Source organism: Bipolaris maydis (assembly GCF_028858645.1).
Source record: "Bipolaris maydis strain C4 unplaced genomic scaffold PSV08scaffold_9, whole genome shotgun sequence".
NCBI lineage: Eukaryota > Fungi > Ascomycota > Dothideomycetes > Pleosporales > Pleosporaceae > Bipolaris > Bipolaris maydis.
The window spans coordinates 284,057-301,115 of NW_027093865.1; the positions used below are offsets into that span (position 1 = coordinate 284,057).

General features: G+C 51.7%; 5 protein-coding genes across 5 annotated transcripts; 4 read left to right on the plus strand and 1 right to left on the minus strand.

Annotated features, from left to right (window-relative positions):
- The first annotated feature begins 987 nt into the window (after positions 1-987).
- PSV08DRAFT_306909 (Lactonase, 7-bladed beta-propeller-domain-containing protein) lies at positions 988-2,673 on the plus strand. Its single transcript, XM_014228127.2, has 3 exons — positions 988-1,405; positions 1,475-2,247; positions 2,314-2,673. The coding sequence occupies exons 1-3, from the start codon at positions 1,031-1,033 to the stop codon at positions 2,330-2,332; spliced, it is 1,167 nt and encodes a 388-aa protein (XP_014083602.1). The 5' UTR covers positions 988-1,030; the 3' UTR covers positions 2,333-2,673.
- PSV08DRAFT_402674 (HAD-like domain-containing protein) lies at positions 2,337-3,797 on the minus strand. The gene is made up of 3 exons (XM_014228128.1): positions 3,639-3,797; positions 3,300-3,587; positions 2,337-3,247 (listed from the first exon to the last, which is right to left on the minus strand). Exons 1-3 carry the CDS (start codon positions 3,767-3,769, stop codon positions 2,467-2,469), a joined length of 1,200 nt encoding a protein of 399 aa, XP_014083603.1. The 5' UTR covers positions 3,770-3,797; the 3' UTR covers positions 2,337-2,466.
- Positions 3,798-4,500: 703 nt separating this feature from the next.
- On the plus strand, positions 4,501-5,224 carry PSV08DRAFT_410414 (zinc-binding domain-containing protein). The gene has a single exon (XM_014228129.2). It carries the CDS (start codon positions 4,603-4,605, stop codon positions 5,095-5,097), a length of 495 nt encoding a protein of 164 aa, XP_014083604.2. The 5' UTR covers positions 4,501-4,602; the 3' UTR covers positions 5,098-5,224.
- A 3,248-nt stretch (positions 5,225-8,472) lies between these two features.
- Positions 8,473-12,880, plus strand: PSV08DRAFT_392105 (uncharacterized protein; the record flags this gene model as incomplete). The annotated part of the gene is given in 5 exon segments (XM_066093528.1): positions 8,473-8,760; positions 8,814-9,189; positions 9,240-9,522; positions 9,576-12,733; positions 12,753-12,880. 5 exon segments carry the CDS (start codon positions 8,473-8,475, stop codon positions 12,878-12,880), a joined length of 4,233 nt encoding a protein of 1,410 aa, XP_065948875.1.
- A 1,912-nt stretch (positions 12,881-14,792) lies between these two features.
- Positions 14,793-17,052, plus strand: PSV08DRAFT_363099 (uncharacterized protein; the record flags this gene model as incomplete). Its single annotated transcript, XM_066093042.1, has 2 exons — positions 14,793-16,393; positions 16,472-17,052. Exons 1-2 carry the CDS (start codon positions 14,869-14,871, stop codon positions 17,050-17,052), a joined length of 2,106 nt encoding a protein of 701 aa, XP_065948876.1. The 5' UTR covers positions 14,793-14,868.
- Between the last annotated feature and the right edge of the window lie 7 nt (positions 17,053-17,059).

Sequence of the window (17,059 nt, forward strand, 5' to 3'; positions counted from 1 at the left end):
TCTGAAACTATCGCGTAAGTGATGTTCCTGGAGAGCGTTGAGCGCAAAGGTGCTGTTGGGATGACGCACTAGCACGTAGGTTTGCGCTTATCTCCTTGCTAAAAGCCGAGTTTGGGGAACCGCCATGCACGCCGTCACGCTAGGCATTCATGCATGTGGACACGCCATTACGCGACAATTAAACCACCTATTGAAGCTAGGCACAATGTTGCACAAGGACCGACGCTCTGCTTTTCGAGGTACAACAAAAGGACAAGTTACTTGTCCCGGATGCCAAGCCCACACAGTCTCTCTCTCCGCAACGGACATGAGCTACTCCGCACCCAGACTGTTAATCTACCCGGCTCGGACCGGGGTTGTGTTTACGGAAATCGATAGATAGACTTACAGCACGGAATTCACAGTGGTCACAGCGGACGGCAAACCAGTGGGAGGATTGCTATATGCCGCCCAAGGATAACATCAAGGTACTGCACAACATGGCAGGTCTTCACGCTCGACTAAGCCTGCCAAGCCAGAGTGCATAGCACGATCCCTGCCCGCTTCAATATCATTTTTCACTCTTTGCTCACCATCGGTCCTTTTTCGCTATGCAATAGTCCAGCCCCAACAATCCTAGCGGGAGACAAAGCCGTCAGATATTAGCAAAACATGAGCGATTGCGTAGCTTACGTACTTGTAGGACCACTCCACAGCTACAAATCACATAACACGGCAGGGATGACATTCCTACTCTACCGTGTAGTTCCCGCGCACAGCCAAGCCATTGGACGTACTTAGGTAGACTGGCGGGGTGTTTGTCCGATAATTGATTGTTTTAAGTCTTCACCCTTGCAGATCACCTGTAAAGTTTAAGTCGCCTGCGACACTGGTACAAGTCCCCTTTCCTTGGAGGGAAATTTCCCGGGGTTGGCCAAATTAGCCCAGTTCATACTACTTTTTCTTGCTTGCGCAGATAAAAGGAATCCACGTTGCCCTCCTGTTCCTTTTTTGCCCTCGAACAGCCCCAGAAGTTCGAATTTCCCACATCATGAAGGCGACTATCACTGCGCTAGCTTTATTAGGATCGGCAGCCGCTGAGCGCCTCCTCCTAGCATCTTATGGCACCGACTCGAATCTGGGCGCTGTTACAACTCTCGAACTCTATCCCAGCACTGGTTCTAAATGCAGCCGCAAGCTGGAGGTTATTCACTACAACCAAGAATGCGGTGCCCTTCCTACTTGGCTCGACACAAGTCTCGGCCAGAATAGGGTGATCTGCCTAGATGAATCAGGCAACGCCAACATCACGACATTCAATCTCCAGGCTAATGGTAGTCTGAAGAAGATTTCTAGTTCGCCTGCGCTGGGTGGTGCTGTATCTTCAGCAACCTATAACAACGGGTCGGCTATAGCACTCGCTCACGTAAGTGCCTTTTATCCGTATAAGACAAAGTTTCTTGCCCGTACTTGTATACTAACCTCTTATCAATAGTATGGACCTCCAGCGATATCTTCCTACTCCGTACACGGCAACAGCCCCCTTCAATCGCTCCAAAACATCACCTTCGCCGACCCAGAAAAGATCCACCAAGCTGTCCTTGACCCCACAGGACAGTACATGATCTTCCCCAGTCTGGGCGCCGACCGCGTGCATGTCTACGCCATCAACCCCACCAGCGGCCAACTAACCCAACTCGAGTCTCTGGTCTCCCCAGCCGGCTACGGCCCCCGCCACGCCGCCTTCTGGATCTCCAAACAATCAGGCTCCACCTTCCTCTTCGTCGTCCACGAACTCAGCAACAAAATCATCAGCTACAAGGCCACCTACCTCGCCAACCACGCCGGAATCAAATTCACCCAGGTCGACGAAGTAAGCACATATGGCAACTACACCCTCCCGGACAAAAAGCTGTCCGCTTCGGAAATCTCAATCTCCCCCGATAATGCCTTTGTGCTTGCCGGAAACCGCAACGGCACCATTTTCACCGTCGACAATCCGGATCCCAAGAATAGCACCAAAGTGCCGAGCGACTCGATTGTTACATACAAGCCGTCGGCAGATGGTAAATTGAAGTTTGTCCAGCTAGCCAAATCTGGGGGCTACTTTCCACGCCATTTCCATATGAGCAAGGATGGCGCGTTGATTGCGGTTGCAAATCAGCGGAGTAACAATGTGGCTATTTATGCGAGGGATGTCAAGACGGGGGTTATTAAGGATGATAAGCCTGTAGCGGGAGCTGCGGGTCTTGGACCGGGAGACCTCATGTGAGTCTATCTTTTTTTTTCATCTTTTTTTGAAGCTCTTGGACTGGTTTGCTAACTGTTGTCTAGGTATATCACATGGGTCTGAGAGTAACGAAGAGGAGTGTAGGCCATGACAAAGACGAATAAGGGTTTTGAGCTTCAATTGTGCATAGTTCAATGATGCCAAAGAGCAATCTAGTAAATTTAGATTTGTAAATCTAGATGATAAGTAGTTGGTCTTCAAGGTATTTGTTTTCCTTGTTCTTGTGCAATAGCCCACGCCACGGCGTCCCATACATCACCCACAATTTTACGTGGTTCAGGTGATGGTTTGGTACCCTTGACGTAGACGCCCGTCTCTACTAATATACTAGCCCAATCGGTGCCGTACGGACTCTTGTAGTTGTTGCCACCAGCAATGTCACTGGCTGGGTTATCGCCAACCATATACACTCGCTTAAGATGGTCAAGAGTTCCGCCGTACTGTTTCATCAGGTGACTGCGATGTGCTAGGAGTCGCTTTTCGGCAAACTCATAGGTAGGCTGATGTGGTTTCCCCATGACAACCTTATGCAACTTGACACCCTTTGCCTCTCCACCAGTCACTGCTGCCCAAATGCCTTCAAAAGCTTCGCGGAAACCTCCTTGACCCAGGCGTGGAAGGTGGTATTTAGCAGCCCAGAGTAAGTCTGGGTTAGAATAATAAACTGTGGGCTGTCCGTCTTGTTGGTAGCCACGATTCTCTAGGGCATCATTGCCGTTCTTCTTGGACAAAGTTCCCATGATACCCTTTTCCGATAGTAAAACATCTTTGATGATTTGCGCATCAAGGCCCCAGTCACGCGGATCATTGTAAACGAAAACGGCATCGATACGGAGTGATGTCGACGGGGAAGAAGGGTCGATAGGAGCAGGTAGAGGGCGAGTAAACGTCTCATAGTATGAAAGCAATTGCTGCGAAAAGGGCCAGACTTCTGGATGAGCCACCAGAATATCGCCTGGGGTGACCACTGTCTTGAAGCTGTGCACATTTGTTAGGACACATAGCGACATGGATGTGCGTTTCTTCGTACCCGTATGCCTCAGCAACTTTTCTGCACTTGTCTGCTTCACCGCCAACGACCATGACTGTCTTGTCCTTGAGATGGTCCATGTCGGCAAAGGGTGTATGGCTCTGAACAAACATGGACGTATCCAGAGGGATATCAAGCCTGCTGCTCAGGTCGGCGACGCGCTCCAACTCGTGTTTTCCGCCGCCATTTGTGAGCAGGATGAATGGGATGCGCTGCGCCTGGAGATAAGAAAGGGCCTGGTGAGCTCGTGGCAATGGATCGGCACTTCTAAGAAGCACCCCGTCGATACTGACAGCCGTCAGCGGCCGTGTTGTGAACCCGATGGCAGAAGTGCCTTACTCGAAAGCGAACGCAAAGTCGGATGCGGGGGCATGGGGGGCAGCTGCCGTCTGGAGAAAGCGACGAAGCGGGATATGGTACCCGCTGCGTGTAAGTGGTCTCGTCGCACGTATTATTGTTGCTGGTACCATTGTCAAGGTGTTATGTGTCGTTGAAGGTACAGGGCGACATGTAGGTGGAGCATAGAATGTCACCCGCTAGACCCACTTTAATCTTCGGAGCCGTTCATGCACCCATCACACGCATTCACAGCTGGCCCACTTCGTTCATCAACTGCAACCAACCTTTTTTTCTCCAATCCAAATGTGTTCTGTATACACTCGCTTGCAAGATTGGCCTCCAATGTCTGCATTTGGGGCCCTTTTTCATCACAAGGGGTCAGCCTCGTTGAGCGAAAGCTATACTGTGGCATCAAAGCCATAGCAACTCAGCATTGCGTGTTTCCTGCCCCAGCATCCTTTCTAATTTAGTTACAATTGATCCTGCAATCTATTCTTCATACCCAGCAACTTTATTGGATGCTAAAATGAACACGAGTGGTTGTATCACAACGAGCTTGGCACCTATCAGCTGAAAGAGCGACCTTATCTTTTGTTACACAGCATTGCTATGGTCCGTTTGCTCAAGATAAGTCATACGTGAACCCACTGCCTAGACCCTGAATTTGATTTATTGACTTGAACTCTGGAAATTGCGGGGTACTAGCCACGACCCTAACACTATGAGCCATCGTTGCGTACCCTGCGATCGAGACTTTAGCAATGATGAGGCTCTGCAGCAACACAAACGAGACTCACCAGCACACAAGTCCGACTGTTTAACATGCAATCGTCATTTCAAAAACGACCAGGCTCTGACACAGCACTACCAGAATGCTGCTGTTCACGCTCAGTCCTCTGAACATCCAACCATTCTTACGACGCCTCCTCAAGAACAAAAGTCGACTACGAAACCAAAGTCGACGATGAAACCAAAGTCAACCAAGAAACCAAAGTCGGCCATAAAACCGAAGTCAAACAAAAAATGGACGATGTATCCTTCACTTCACAATGAAGTGTCCGACCTCCTTTACGTAGACAATCTTTCCTTCAGCTTCTACGAGAAGGACGACGCCAACAGCTGCATAAACGAATATGATACGAATGTCATGGGCCGGTTTACTTGCAGCAATACAGCATGCCTGGCTGTTTGGACAAGCAAACAGATCGCCATCACTATACGGAGATATCTCGACGGAGGATACAATGCAAGAGTCTACTACCAATCCTGCAAACGCTGCAGCACGACGAGTGAACCAAAACTAGATGATTCATACGCAGAAAGAGTGGCATATCGTCTCAAGAAGTGGTCTGGCATCCAGATGGAACTCCCTCCCTTCTCAGGGCTGAGTAATGGTCCACATAGAAGTGATCTATGTGAAGGGTGTAAACAGGGTCATTGTAGCAAAATGATATTGTGATGTTAGTCAACTTAGCAACGATAAGCATCGTATTAGGGACAGAGGCCGTCATTTTCTTTAGCAGAATCGATGCTATGGTGAGAGTACTTGTTGCAAATTGCTTAGCTATCGGAAACAAATTTTTTATTAGTAACACCACCAAGCAATCGATTATGCTGCCCGGTAGTCTCTCTATAAAGAATGAAATGATGCAGATGGAAATCAACTAACTCTCTCCAGAATTCTCACCGGTTCCCGTCTGCGTATTCCACCATGCGATAGTACTGTACTTTTATGTAGGATGAAGTTCGTAGAAAATCGAAGTTTCCGAATTGTGGACACTAATATATTGCAAAACGGTTCGATATCACTAAGGCTACTATATTTTAGTAGTCGCGCCGGCTCATCTAAGGGGGCACAATTGCACAGTATAGCGCGGTGCGGTATAGCTGATAAGAGAGTCAGCAGAAGGCCATTTTGCACTGCATAAAATTAGAGAGACGAATGCCTTGGCGACACAAGTAGTAAGAACGATGACTGACATGCACCTGGCATAACATGAGTTTTCAGGGGATAGAAGGGTAACATATTCCAGTATATCACGTGACAGTCCATCAGATACAAGCAGAAGCTCACCGTAACGGAAGCCGATTCTTGCAAGTGATTGTATCACAGATAGGTGCATGCAGGTTTTGAGTTTGGTTGTTCTTGCTACATGCTTACCTGCTCCCGAACCACTTTGATTGCCAAGACCCCGCGGACCTGTCCTTCGAGAACAATAGTAGTGGATTTTCAAGCCACAGCCCCATATTACTATGCTGTCCGGGCCCCCTCCTGGATACGAACTTATCCTTTTCAGAGAAATACTATGCTAAACACATGGGTATCCCTTCGTTATGTACATGCGAACAGTGTTAACCGATGGATTCTAATGACATCGAGTCCATCACATGGCCACCGTGATTGCTTGTCGAGCAAGGCTCTAGATTTTCGATAGTGGCTTCATGAACGAGTTGTCATGACCAGGTTCTTCCGACAACGAAAAGGGAGATAGCGCCTCCATACGCCAAACCCAAGAACAATAGTAACACAACAGGACGCAACCGCCACCCTTTTTCGCTGCCCACAGTGCAGCAACCAGAAAGAAAATCTAGAACACATGGACAATGAACAATTCTATCCCACAAAGGAAACCCCTTCTTTCTCTGTCCGTGACGTCTGATCTCCGTCCAGACTGAAAAAAAGCATATAAGTTCTTCAACTCCTTCGAGTCCAACTTCCTCACCACACCAGTCACCAGTTCTGCAATCACTTAAATTTCTCTCGTTCCAACTCTATTCTTACTCAAAAACCTACTTCTCCCCAACCAAATCAAAATGGCAGGCGTTGTTACTGGACCCGGTTGCACCATCTCTCGCCGTGGCGTCGTTACCGGACCCGGGTGCACCATCTCCCGCGGTGTTGTTACAGGCCCCGGGTGCACCATCTCTCGTGGCGTGGTCACTGGCCCAGGCTGCACCATCTCTTAAACAGTTCTTGCCTAGTTGCGAGAGAGAGAGAGAGAGCGAGAAAAGGGGAGAGGACCAGGGGTTATTACCATTCTTACGAAGCGTATTCTTACAAATGACGAGGAAATGATGGGGAAGAGGAAGGAAGAGATGATTTGCTCTTTTCTTATTCTCGACCTGTCAGCCTCGGCGCTTTGTTACTCTGCGATACCAACTTGGACTACGGACTACCGGCTTCGAAATGGACAAAAACATCTTCGACACGGGATATTGAACATGGGACGAACAGACGGAAGAATGAACAAAAGTTTATTCATAGGGCTCGTGGGATGTTAAAGTCACTGTGGCCGATGCAGGGTGACAAGGCTATTATTTCGTGTATTATTGCATGTATCTAAATCTTTTAAGTGGAGACATCAATGGAAGGAATAGCTTGGTGACCGCATGGTCATGCTATGATATATGATGGGCATTACTTCATTCAGGTTATCAATGCACTATGTGATGCTTGATCGAAAAGGATCAGGGCAGGTGTAAGGGACCTGGCGGTTCTCGTCACGTGACTTGGCGCTAGTTCAGGTGGCACTCGTAGTCACTCGTCATGGATCGGACAATTAGCATATATGTGAATTTGTAATCAAGACTTTATTCCCAGGAAGAGCGTTCGTATTCCGATACATGTATTTGAGCGAGCGTTAGTCCGTCGCACGCACTTGCTGCTTACTTGCCACGCAGCTGCCTTCAGGCCTAGTGTAAGTTCGTGTCAGTTTTATGCAACATGTGTAGCGCCCCTCTTTTTTAGTTTCTAGTTTAGTTCAAGGTGTAGTCTGAGTATGTTAGCTTACGGCTGTATTTTTCCATCACGTCCTAACATCAGACCATCTTGTCATGCTGGCGAATGCGCAATGGCCAGTTCTCAGAGCCCAGGTCTCTCCATAAATAAAAATCAAAAGGACTTGGCTGCCAAGGATGCTGGAAAACAAGAGGTAGCTCGCCCCTGCGCCCAGCAAAAGGAGACATGTTGATATCATGCCAGTAGAGAGTGCTCGAGAGCAAGCAAGACGTCTGGATAAACAACGTCGCCAGGAGTATTACTTGCTAGTACGGTTCAACGGCGCTCGCTACAAATGTCCACATGTACCCACTCGAACGTGTAAGCCAAAGCGGGCCAAGGCGCCAGTCCCAAAGCGGCATGGCGGTGAAGGGTAGCATCACGATTAGAGTACCGCACACCGGCACGGCCGGGCGGAGGAGCATCGAGTGGATACATATGTCGGCATTGCTGCGTGCTAGCAGCAGGCAGGGCACGGCAACTCGCTCGCGCAGCTGACGGCCCTGGTTCTGAGATACAGAGGGTGGTTGATGAAGCAACCAATGGCCGTAGACATCACACTGGCTAGCCTGGTCGGGAGAGCGATCGGCGCGCGGATGCTTCTCAGGGGGCGCGGTGCGCCATGCGATCACGACGACCAGGGCGGCCAGGGCGGGCTCGGGGAGCAAGGCCAGGGAGACGAGGCTATTGCGGCGTACACGCAGCACCCGACCGTTGTCGCGTTTCGCTCCTCGTTGGCTGAGTGCTGCTCAAATCAAATCTAGTCAAATCAGACGTCAGCCCTGTGCTGTGCTGTGCTGTGCGCGCTTCACGCTCCCTGCCCGTCTCCTCTCCTCTTCCTCTTCCTCTGCTGCATCACCACACCACCACTCCCCCAAACGCCCCTACAGACGACATGTGCGCGCGCCCCGTCCGTCTCTCCGCCTAGACACCTATCCTTCTCCCCCCAGCGTCCTCCACGCCGCCCACCACACCCGCCGTCTTCGCAACCCGAATGCGTGCGCGATAGGCCCCGGGCTGCCATTGCAACTCCGCTCTCGCAGCACTCCCGCCGCCATGTCCTTTCTCTTCGGCAAGAAGAACAAGCAGCAGCAACAGCAAGCCACCACCGCGCTCCCGCCAGCCACTAGGGATATCACTTCTGCACATGGCCCATCACAACACCCACCCGCGCTCAATGGAGCCACTGCTCGCGACGCTGAAAAGTCCCGTGGCGCCCCCCCGGGCCCTTCCACCACCCCTAGCGGCAGCGTCAACAACTCGTTGAGTTCCCTGCAGGGCTCTGTCAACACCTCGACGCCAGAGCAAAAGGCCCTCCGTGAGAAGACGGACCCCAATGCCCAGGTCCGCCCTGCTCCGCTCCCTCTCCATTTGTGCGCGCCTACTGACTGCCCCAGAATGCAAACAACAGACTCGGCGGCAGCAATGCCTCGGAATCCCCCTACCCGTGGTCCTCGCGCCGCCTCAACTTCACCGCCGGCAATCCCTTTCCTCGATACGGCGCCGCCATCAATTCCACCGCCTCGAAAGATGGCACCATCTATCTCATGGGAGGACTCGTGGGCGGCGCGACGGTCAAGGGCGATTTGTGGCTGACGGAAATGGGAAATGGCAGCATGACATGTTATCCCATCTCCACCACCGGAGATGGCCCTGGACCGCGTGTCGGCCACGCTAGCTTGTTGGTTGGTAACGCGTTTATTGTGTTTGGAGGCGACACCAAGCTGGCCGACAACGACGACCTTGACGACACTCTCTATCTCCTAAATACCTGTTTGTGTTCCTCCATGTTTGTTCTTACCTCGTAGCTGACAGCGCCCTAGCAACCAAACACTGGTCGCGCGCACTACCCCAGGGTCCCCGCCCTACTGGCCGCTACGGACACACGTTAAACATCCTTGGCTCCAAGATCTACATTTTTGGAGGTCAGGTCGAGGGCTTCTTCTTCAACGATCTCGTCGCCTTCGACCTCAACTCGCTACAGTCGTCGGCAAGCCGCTGGGAAGTCTTGCTGCCAAACTCCAAGGAACAGACGTCTCCCCAGGGCACATCACCGCAAGCTCGCACAAACCACTCCGTCGTTACATGGAACGATCAACTCTACCTGTACGTATTGCGCCTGTTGAATGCACATCATCTTGTCTGCTAACTCATCCCAGCTTCGGTGGCACAGATGGCATTACCTGGTTCAACGATGTCTGGACATACAACCCACGCACCAACACCTGGACTGAACTTGATTGCATTGGCTATATCCCTGTCGCTCGTGAAGGCCATTCTGCCGCCCTGGTCAACGACACAATGTATATCTTTGGCGGGCGCACCCAAGAAGGCGTTGACCTGGGCGACCTTGCTGCCTTTCGCATTTCGTCGCGCCGCTGGTACATGTTTCAAAATATGGGTCATTCTCCCTCAGCTCGATCTGGTCACAGTATGACTTCATTCGGAAAACATATTGTTGTTCTCGCTGGCGAGCCTAGTTCGTCCATCAGCGACAAGAACGAGCTCAGTCTCAGCTACATCCTGGACACTTCGAAGATTAGGTATCCGCCCAATGAGAGCGCTCCCCCTCCACCCCAGCAGCAACAGGCACCAACCACTCAACGAAAAATGAGCGGCGGTGAAAAAGGAAACATGCCCCCTAAAGTGGGATCACCCCCTGTCCGGGAAAGCATAATGGCCGCCTCACAACTTTCCTCTTCTCCAGACAACATGGCAAACGGATCCATGTCTGCAGGATCGCGGCTGCCACGCGCAGCCAGTCAGCAGCCAGGCCCACCACCAGTTCAGCAACCGCCACAGCCACGAGAAAATGGTGCCAAGGCTAGAAGTAGAACCCCTACCAAGAACGAGCGTGGCCATGGTCCTCCTCTCGACGTAGGGGCTGCAGCTGCTGTTAATAGAGAAAATGCATCGCAAGGAACGCGGGATAGTCCACTTGCGAGCGACATGGAGCGAAAATCTTCCGATGCTGTTGGCGGCCGACGAACACCCAAGCAGTCGATGGACACCGTACGGTCTGCCAGCACGGTTTCGCGAAACACATCCAGATCGCACCAGCAACAAGCCTCCCAGGAGAGCATAGATCAATCAACCAGGCCGTCAATGGATTCTCAGCAACATCGTGGTCCAGTCAAAGAAGTCCAGCACTTGCGCAATGATAGCGCAAAGAATGCATCACCAGTGACTGATCAGCGCAACAACGAGCTGGCTCGAGAACTTGAGCATCTCAAAAGTCGCAACGCATGGTACGCCTCGGAACTTGCCCTGGCGCGCAGAGCAGGCTACAATGCCGGTACTTCGACAAGCCCTGTCTTTGACGAACGATCTGCCGACTCATTCCGGGACGAGGATAAGCCATTGCTGGAAGCGCTTCTAAAGATGAAGACTGAACTCGAACGCGTGCAGGCCTCGATCAAGACCCAGGGTGAGGACGCGGCAAGGAGAATTGCTGAAGTAGAAAGACAGCGAGACGCAGCCGTCAGTGAAGCCATATATGCCAAGACCAAATTGGCTGCTCATGGAGGCAGTAGCAGACACGGGACACCACAGCCTGATGGACCCCGGAACGTCAGTACGCCAGATGCCGATCGCCTGCAAGACGCCAACCGCCGGTTAGCTGCTTCCATAGCAGCTCAGGCTGAACTGACTACTAGGGTCGAGCAGTTGACACGTCAAATCGAGGCTGAAAGCAAAGCACGACAGCTGGCAGAAGAGACGGCAGAAGCAGCACAGAAACGTGTGAATGAGCTGGATTCAACACGACAAAAGGCTACTGCTGAGTCTGAGCACCTGCGTGCCGAGCTTCACGAAGCCGAGCGAATTGCAAGAGAGGTCTCCACGAGCGCCGCAGAGTCAGAGTCGTCGGCCAAGCTTCTGGCCATTGACAACCAAGAATTGACCACCAAGTTTGAGAAAGCCTCTGAAGAATCAAAGGCCCAAACTGCCATTATCCAATCCTTGCGCGACGCCGCTCTCGCGTCCGCCGAGAAGGCAACGTTGTTGGAGAAGAAGCTCACCGAGGAGCGACAGCAGAGCGACGCCCTTCGTCAGAAGCTTGCTCAATTGCGCAGCGAACATGAAACACGTGCAACCGAGCTGGAGACTATTCAACAAAAGCTTCGCGATGCAGAAGAGCTTGCAGAAAGTCATGCAGAGGAAGCACGCATCCACCGCGCCACTGTTTTCTCAGGTCTGCAGAGCATGACTGAGCGATCTCAACAGGACGGTGCAAATGCCGATGAGCGAGTCACTGTGCTGAAACAGCAACTCGAAACCGCGACCTTGATGGCTCGCAAGAACCAGACAGCAGCAGACCAGGCTTCAGAGAAGCTCCGCCGGGCAGAGGAACGCATTGCTGGTCTGGAGGCCTATCAAGAACAGTCCAGCCGCGAGGGTCTCAGCATCCGCAAACAGCTGCAACAGGCCATGCGAGATGTACAACTCTCCGAGACCGAAAAGATTGAGCTTCATCAGCAGCATGAGCGACTGCGCCTTGAAAGCAACGCATTCGAGGTGCAGCTCAAGACACTTCGTAACCTTCTCGAAGAAAGGGGCGTCAATGCTGTAGATGCCCGTCGCTCAAAGGTCTTGGACAGCCCCAACTCCAGGTTTGGCACGCCAGAGTTGAACCGAGTTCGGGAACTTGAACAACAGGTCGACGCCATGAACAAGGCACACGAAGAGCTACGTGCCGTCTTCGAGGAGCGTGAGCACGAGGTCAGCAAGGAATGGGAAGAGAAGCTGCAAGCGCTGCACAACGACCACCAGGCTGCTGTCAAATACCTCCGAGGTACCGAAAAGATGCTTACCAAGATGAAGCAGGAGCTCGACCGCTACAAGAGCGCCAACTCTAAGCTTGAGGAGGAGCTAGCTCAAAAGAAACGGGAAGCGCGCAGCCCTGCTCGAACAGATACCGCCGAACTGGAGGCAGAACGTACCGCACTCCGCTCAGAACTATCAAAAACGCAGGAGAAGATGGATACTACTGTTGCCCGCTTTGAGAGTCAGCTTTCTCAACTGCAAACTGAGTTGGCCTCTGCTCGCGCCGAAGCTGAGAAGGCAGCAGCTGCCACAAAGCAAGCCGAGGGCCAGGCATCCCAATTCCAGGCCGACCTTGAAGCGCTCCGCAGCCAGCATGCGCAGGTGGAAGAGCGTGCACGGGAAGCCGAAAGCAGGGTGCAAATGTTCCTGGACCAGTTCGAAACATCGGTTGACAACTACCGTCGTCAATCACAGGCTCCAGGTGACGCTGCTCGTTCTGAGCACACACGCCACCGCGGACATGACAGCGTCGCCTCGGGCGAGTCCCTGTACAGTCACAACGATGGTTCCAGTACGCCAGAAGCTATTCCCCGCCCCGAATCTGCTGCTACCCGCAACTCCATGGCTCTCGACAGCCTCGCATCCGAACTGGATGCCCTCCGAACCCACTGGGAGACCACCAACAAGGCCTACCGCCTGAGCGACCGCTTCGACTTTGAGCGCACACCTACGAATGACAAGACTACATTGAACGAGTCCCTCTCACAGTGGAGGAATAACGTGGACATGGACGACAGCGATGATGACGATGACAGCATCAAGGATGTCAAAGGTGTCAGCGATGCCAAAGACGTCAAGGACGCCAAGCCCATGAAGTCTACATCCCCCGTTACCCCGTCTGCTCCACAAACTCATTGATACCCCCCGCAAAAAAAAAAGGGCACGCATAAGGCTTGCATGAAAGACTCTTCTTTTTTTTTCTTTTCTGTCCCATCTACTTGCGGGTTTGGAAATGCTCCTGGAGATCCCGTCTGGCGTCAACCTGGGCTGCAATATTTCCTTTCTTCTCCCTCCTCATTATCGTCTCTTAGATGTACGGCGGAGGAAGGGGCTTTCCCTGTTCTATACCATTTTGCTTTCTCTCTTAACTTTGCGAAACCTCTCATGTCTGTTTTGATCACGTGATGATTGCGCGATTTTTTTTTGGTTTGGTTTGAGTACTATAGTACGCTGCTGGCCTTGTTGGCGGTGAGGAGGGGGGAGAGCGCATGAAGAGCAAAACCAGGAGAGGGCTAGCTTCAACTTTTTTTTTGTTTGGATTTTTGTTTAAAGAAGCCTTTCGGTTAGTATACATATTGTCATGTACGAACTGCCCACCTCCTGTTTACATTGCGCGCAACTTGCTCTTTTTTTTTCAACCCTGTCAATGCCGCATACGAACTCTGGTTTTGTTTTGATTTTGGTTTCCGATGTGTAGACTCGAGTTCGTTCGTCGTTGTCGTCGGTCGGTTGTGGTGGAAAAAGAGAGAGAGAGAGAGAAAGAGACCCCTAATGTGTATTACGAGCCCTTTGTAGTCTTTTTGGTCTGTTGTTGTTTGGTTAATTTTTGGGTGGGGGTGCTAAAGTCCCATGATGTATGTAGGCTGAGCCTTACTGGTGTAATATTGCAAATCAGTTTTTTTTTATTTGGGAATCATTGATGAGTTTGATTGTGTGGATTGCTTGCTGCCCTTGTGACTTGTATTTTTATTAGGTGCGATGTAGCACATATCCATTTGTACATGTAAAACTCTCATTCTTTTTTTTTTCAAGTTGCTTGAATAACATGTATGCTCGTGCTACTTTTCTTCCATGCATACTCCGTCTATGTGTACACAGTATCCAGTGTGGGTGTAGGTGTGTGTGTGAAAGTGTTTGAATACATCTTACCCATGACCTTCTTTTTTTTGCTGCAACCCACTTGATGTATACCTGACCACACATGCCCTCCCCCCCACCCAGCACAACCTCACGCGCAATAATACGAAATTCCTCAAAGTCCAGGCACTCGTTCTCCCATCCCCACCAGCAGATCCTATTCAGTCGCGTGTGCAAGACCCACACTTGACTTTCCCCAACCGTGCCCTCTGCCTTCCTCACTCACTTCACTTACTCCTCACCGCCCGCCCAGCCCCCCCGGCGCACAATAACCCCAAACGCACAGATTACGTCGATCGCTAGCGAGGTACAATAGTGTCGGGCAGGAAGAATAGAAGATGGGGGAAAAGTGGGGGTGTTATTGTTTGTCTGTTGAGACAACACGATGTGGGTGATGCTGGACACAATGGGAATTTATTGTGGTGATGGGGTGAGGGAGGGTATTGGTGAGGTTGAAGGTTTTTTTTTTATGTGACTGCCTGTATATTGCTGCCTCCCTCCTCACCGTCTTACTTTTCTTTCTCCTGTACTTTCCTGCTCTGTACTCTACTTCCCGTGCCCAGCGGTTTCTTTTCTCTTTCTTTGCAGACGGCCGGTTCGTCAAACTCTTCTTTTTTACTTCTTCTTATTTTTTCAACCACAATATTCTACGCTTTGCTACGGGCTGGAACCGTCGTTTGAACGCTTTTTTTTTGTGAACGAGGGATCTGGTATCCCCCCCTGCCCTGCGTCTGCTTCTTATACTTGAGTATAGAAGAGGAGAGAGGAGGAATGGCATCACGGCGTGCCATTGCTGCTCCTGGTGAGCCACAGTACACTGCGAGGGTGTTGCAGGCGAGTCCCGAGTCTTTCAACCTGTCAGAGCAGAATCAGCGCCTGCAGGATGTGGATTTCGATGCCTTTCTTACTCTTCCTGACGAATCGCTGCAGAGATTGCTTCAGCTTGTGTGGGATGAGCTTCATGAAGTGGTCGAGGTCCCTACTACGCCTGCTCCCGGTTCTGTTCCCGCTCCTACTCCCGCCACTACTGCTACTGCTCCTATCCCTGCTCCAGTCACACATGCACCGCAGGCATCCGGTACGTGGTCGCAACCAGCGAATGAACCGGCGCTGAAAATGGGTCCTGGTGACCTATTCGATGCTTCCAATTTCTTTGCCGATTTTGTACCCGCTCCGACTGATAATCGAGGAGGAAGTGCAGGACTCGGTGTCAACTTCAACTCCAACGGTCTCAATGGTCTCGACGCTACCTTGAGTGAACCTTTCAACTTTTTCGGCGAAGAGGGTTTCGACTTCCAGAACAGCGGGTTTCTGTCGGCTGCAAATAACTCAGAGATTCCGGCATCGTTTCAGCAGGTTCAGGAGTTGCAGTCGAATGGCAGCGGTATCATGACCAACTTCCATGGCGCTGGCTATCAAGTCAAGAACGAGGTCTCACCACAGGCAAACGACTTCGTCTTTGTCCAGAACGACTTGAGCACCGTCTCAACGCAACCACGAAACAACTTTGGCCAGGTTGCGAATGTGAGCGGACATGGCACACAGGCAGTTCCATACACTTTCTCGGACAGCGATCATGCGTCGCAGGCGACTCCCCGCAGTGATGGAAGCAATGGATTCGACTATGTCCATGTTGAGGAAGCCGGTCCAGTCAACCCTGCCCGGCCAGGAAATCCATCGCCATATGCAAACAACCTCGAGCAACCAGGTTTGGATGCGATTTACCAACAGTTCATGAACAGTCAGGGGTTCCAGCCTGTTGTGCCTGCTCCTACGATTCCAGCTCCAGCATCCGTTCCCGCACCAAGGCGAAATCGGGCTCCAGCATCCGTCCCAGCATCAAGGCGTAATCCAGCATCGTCATCAGTTTCTGCACCAAGGCGTAGTCGAGCATCGGCGTCCGTTCCCGCATCTGGGAAAACTCCAGCGTCGGGTCCAATTTCTGTGTCCGCTCATTTCCTTCCTACTCCTACGGTTCCTCCTGCTCTTCCTGCTGCCACTGTCAATACGGCACCTCCACCTGTTGTTGCAACCAATACATCCACCGACACCACTGCGCCTCCTGTGCCTGCACCCATGCTGATGAATGCCAACAATGTACCGCTAACGGCACAAAACTATGTCCCACTCATCGACGACGGCATTCTCCCTCCTAATCCAAACGGACCCAGACCGATTTATCCCCCATTTAGCAACCGCTTCGCAACAGGAGAAGACGCAAAGACCCACCGCAAACGCTCACGTGGAATGATCAAGAATCAAGCACCAGATGTCGAGCGGGTAAAGAAGTTCGGACGTAAGTCGACTCTTCACTCTAAACCCCTTCCCGCTCTCCCTCCCTCTCCATGAGGAAGTCTAACTAGTACGCCCCCAGGTAATTACTGGGTCCGCCGCATCTACGAATCCATTATCGATATCTCGAACATAGACGATGGCTCGGTGTCGGTCCACCGCAGGCGCATGGCACAAGACTTCATCCATGACCCCATAGATCTCGAAGCCACGGCGCACCACATCTTTGACCGTGCCGTCGCTGTGCACGAGATTGGATGGAACAGATTGCTTATTTACTACAAGGACGCCAAGCGCGGCAAGCTTGTTGATGTGGGTGAGAAGTGTCTGGAGAGGAGACTCGCCTGTATTTGCAGGGTGCTGCAGCAGCAGAAGTCCATCGTGGATGATGCTTTGAGAGGTGGTATCACGCTGAGGCTGCTGTGTGATAACCCTGCGGCGAGGGGAGCTACCAAGATATCGAATAATTTGGGGAATAAGAAGAGGGGATTGAGACTGAAAGCTTTGAGGGAGATGGGTGTCAAGGTCCCTGATGTGTCTAACGAGCCTGAGGTGGCTGGTGTGCCTGAAGAGCATGAAGTGCCTGAGGAACTTGAGAATTCTGAGGATTTTGAGGGGTCTGAGGGGTCTGAAGAGCCCGAGGAGTCCGAGGAGTCCGAGTAGTGGGGGT

Coding starts and splice junctions, on each gene's coding strand:
- PSV08DRAFT_306909 (XM_014228127.2), top strand. CDS start 1,031: ATGAAGGCGACTATCACTGCGCTAGCTTTATTAGGATCGGCAGCCGCT. Junction 1,406..1,474: donor CGGCTATAGCACTCGCTCAC/GTAAGTGCCTTT, acceptor TCTTATCAATAG/TATGGACCTCCAGCGATATC.
- PSV08DRAFT_402674 (XM_014228128.1), bottom strand. CDS start 3,769: ATGGTACCAGCAACAATAATACGTGCGACGAGACCACTTACACGCAGC. Junction 3,588..3,638: donor GACTTTGCGTTCGCTTTCGA/GTAAGGCACTTC, acceptor GACGGCTGTCAG/TATCGACGGGGTGCTTCTTA. Junction 3,248..3,299: donor AAAGTTGCTGAGGCATACGG/GTACGAAGAAAC, acceptor AAATGTGCACAG/CTTCAAGACAGTGGTCACCC.
- PSV08DRAFT_410414 (XM_014228129.2), top strand. CDS start 4,603: ATGAAACCAAAGTCAACCAAGAAACCAAAGTCGGCCATAAAACCGAAG.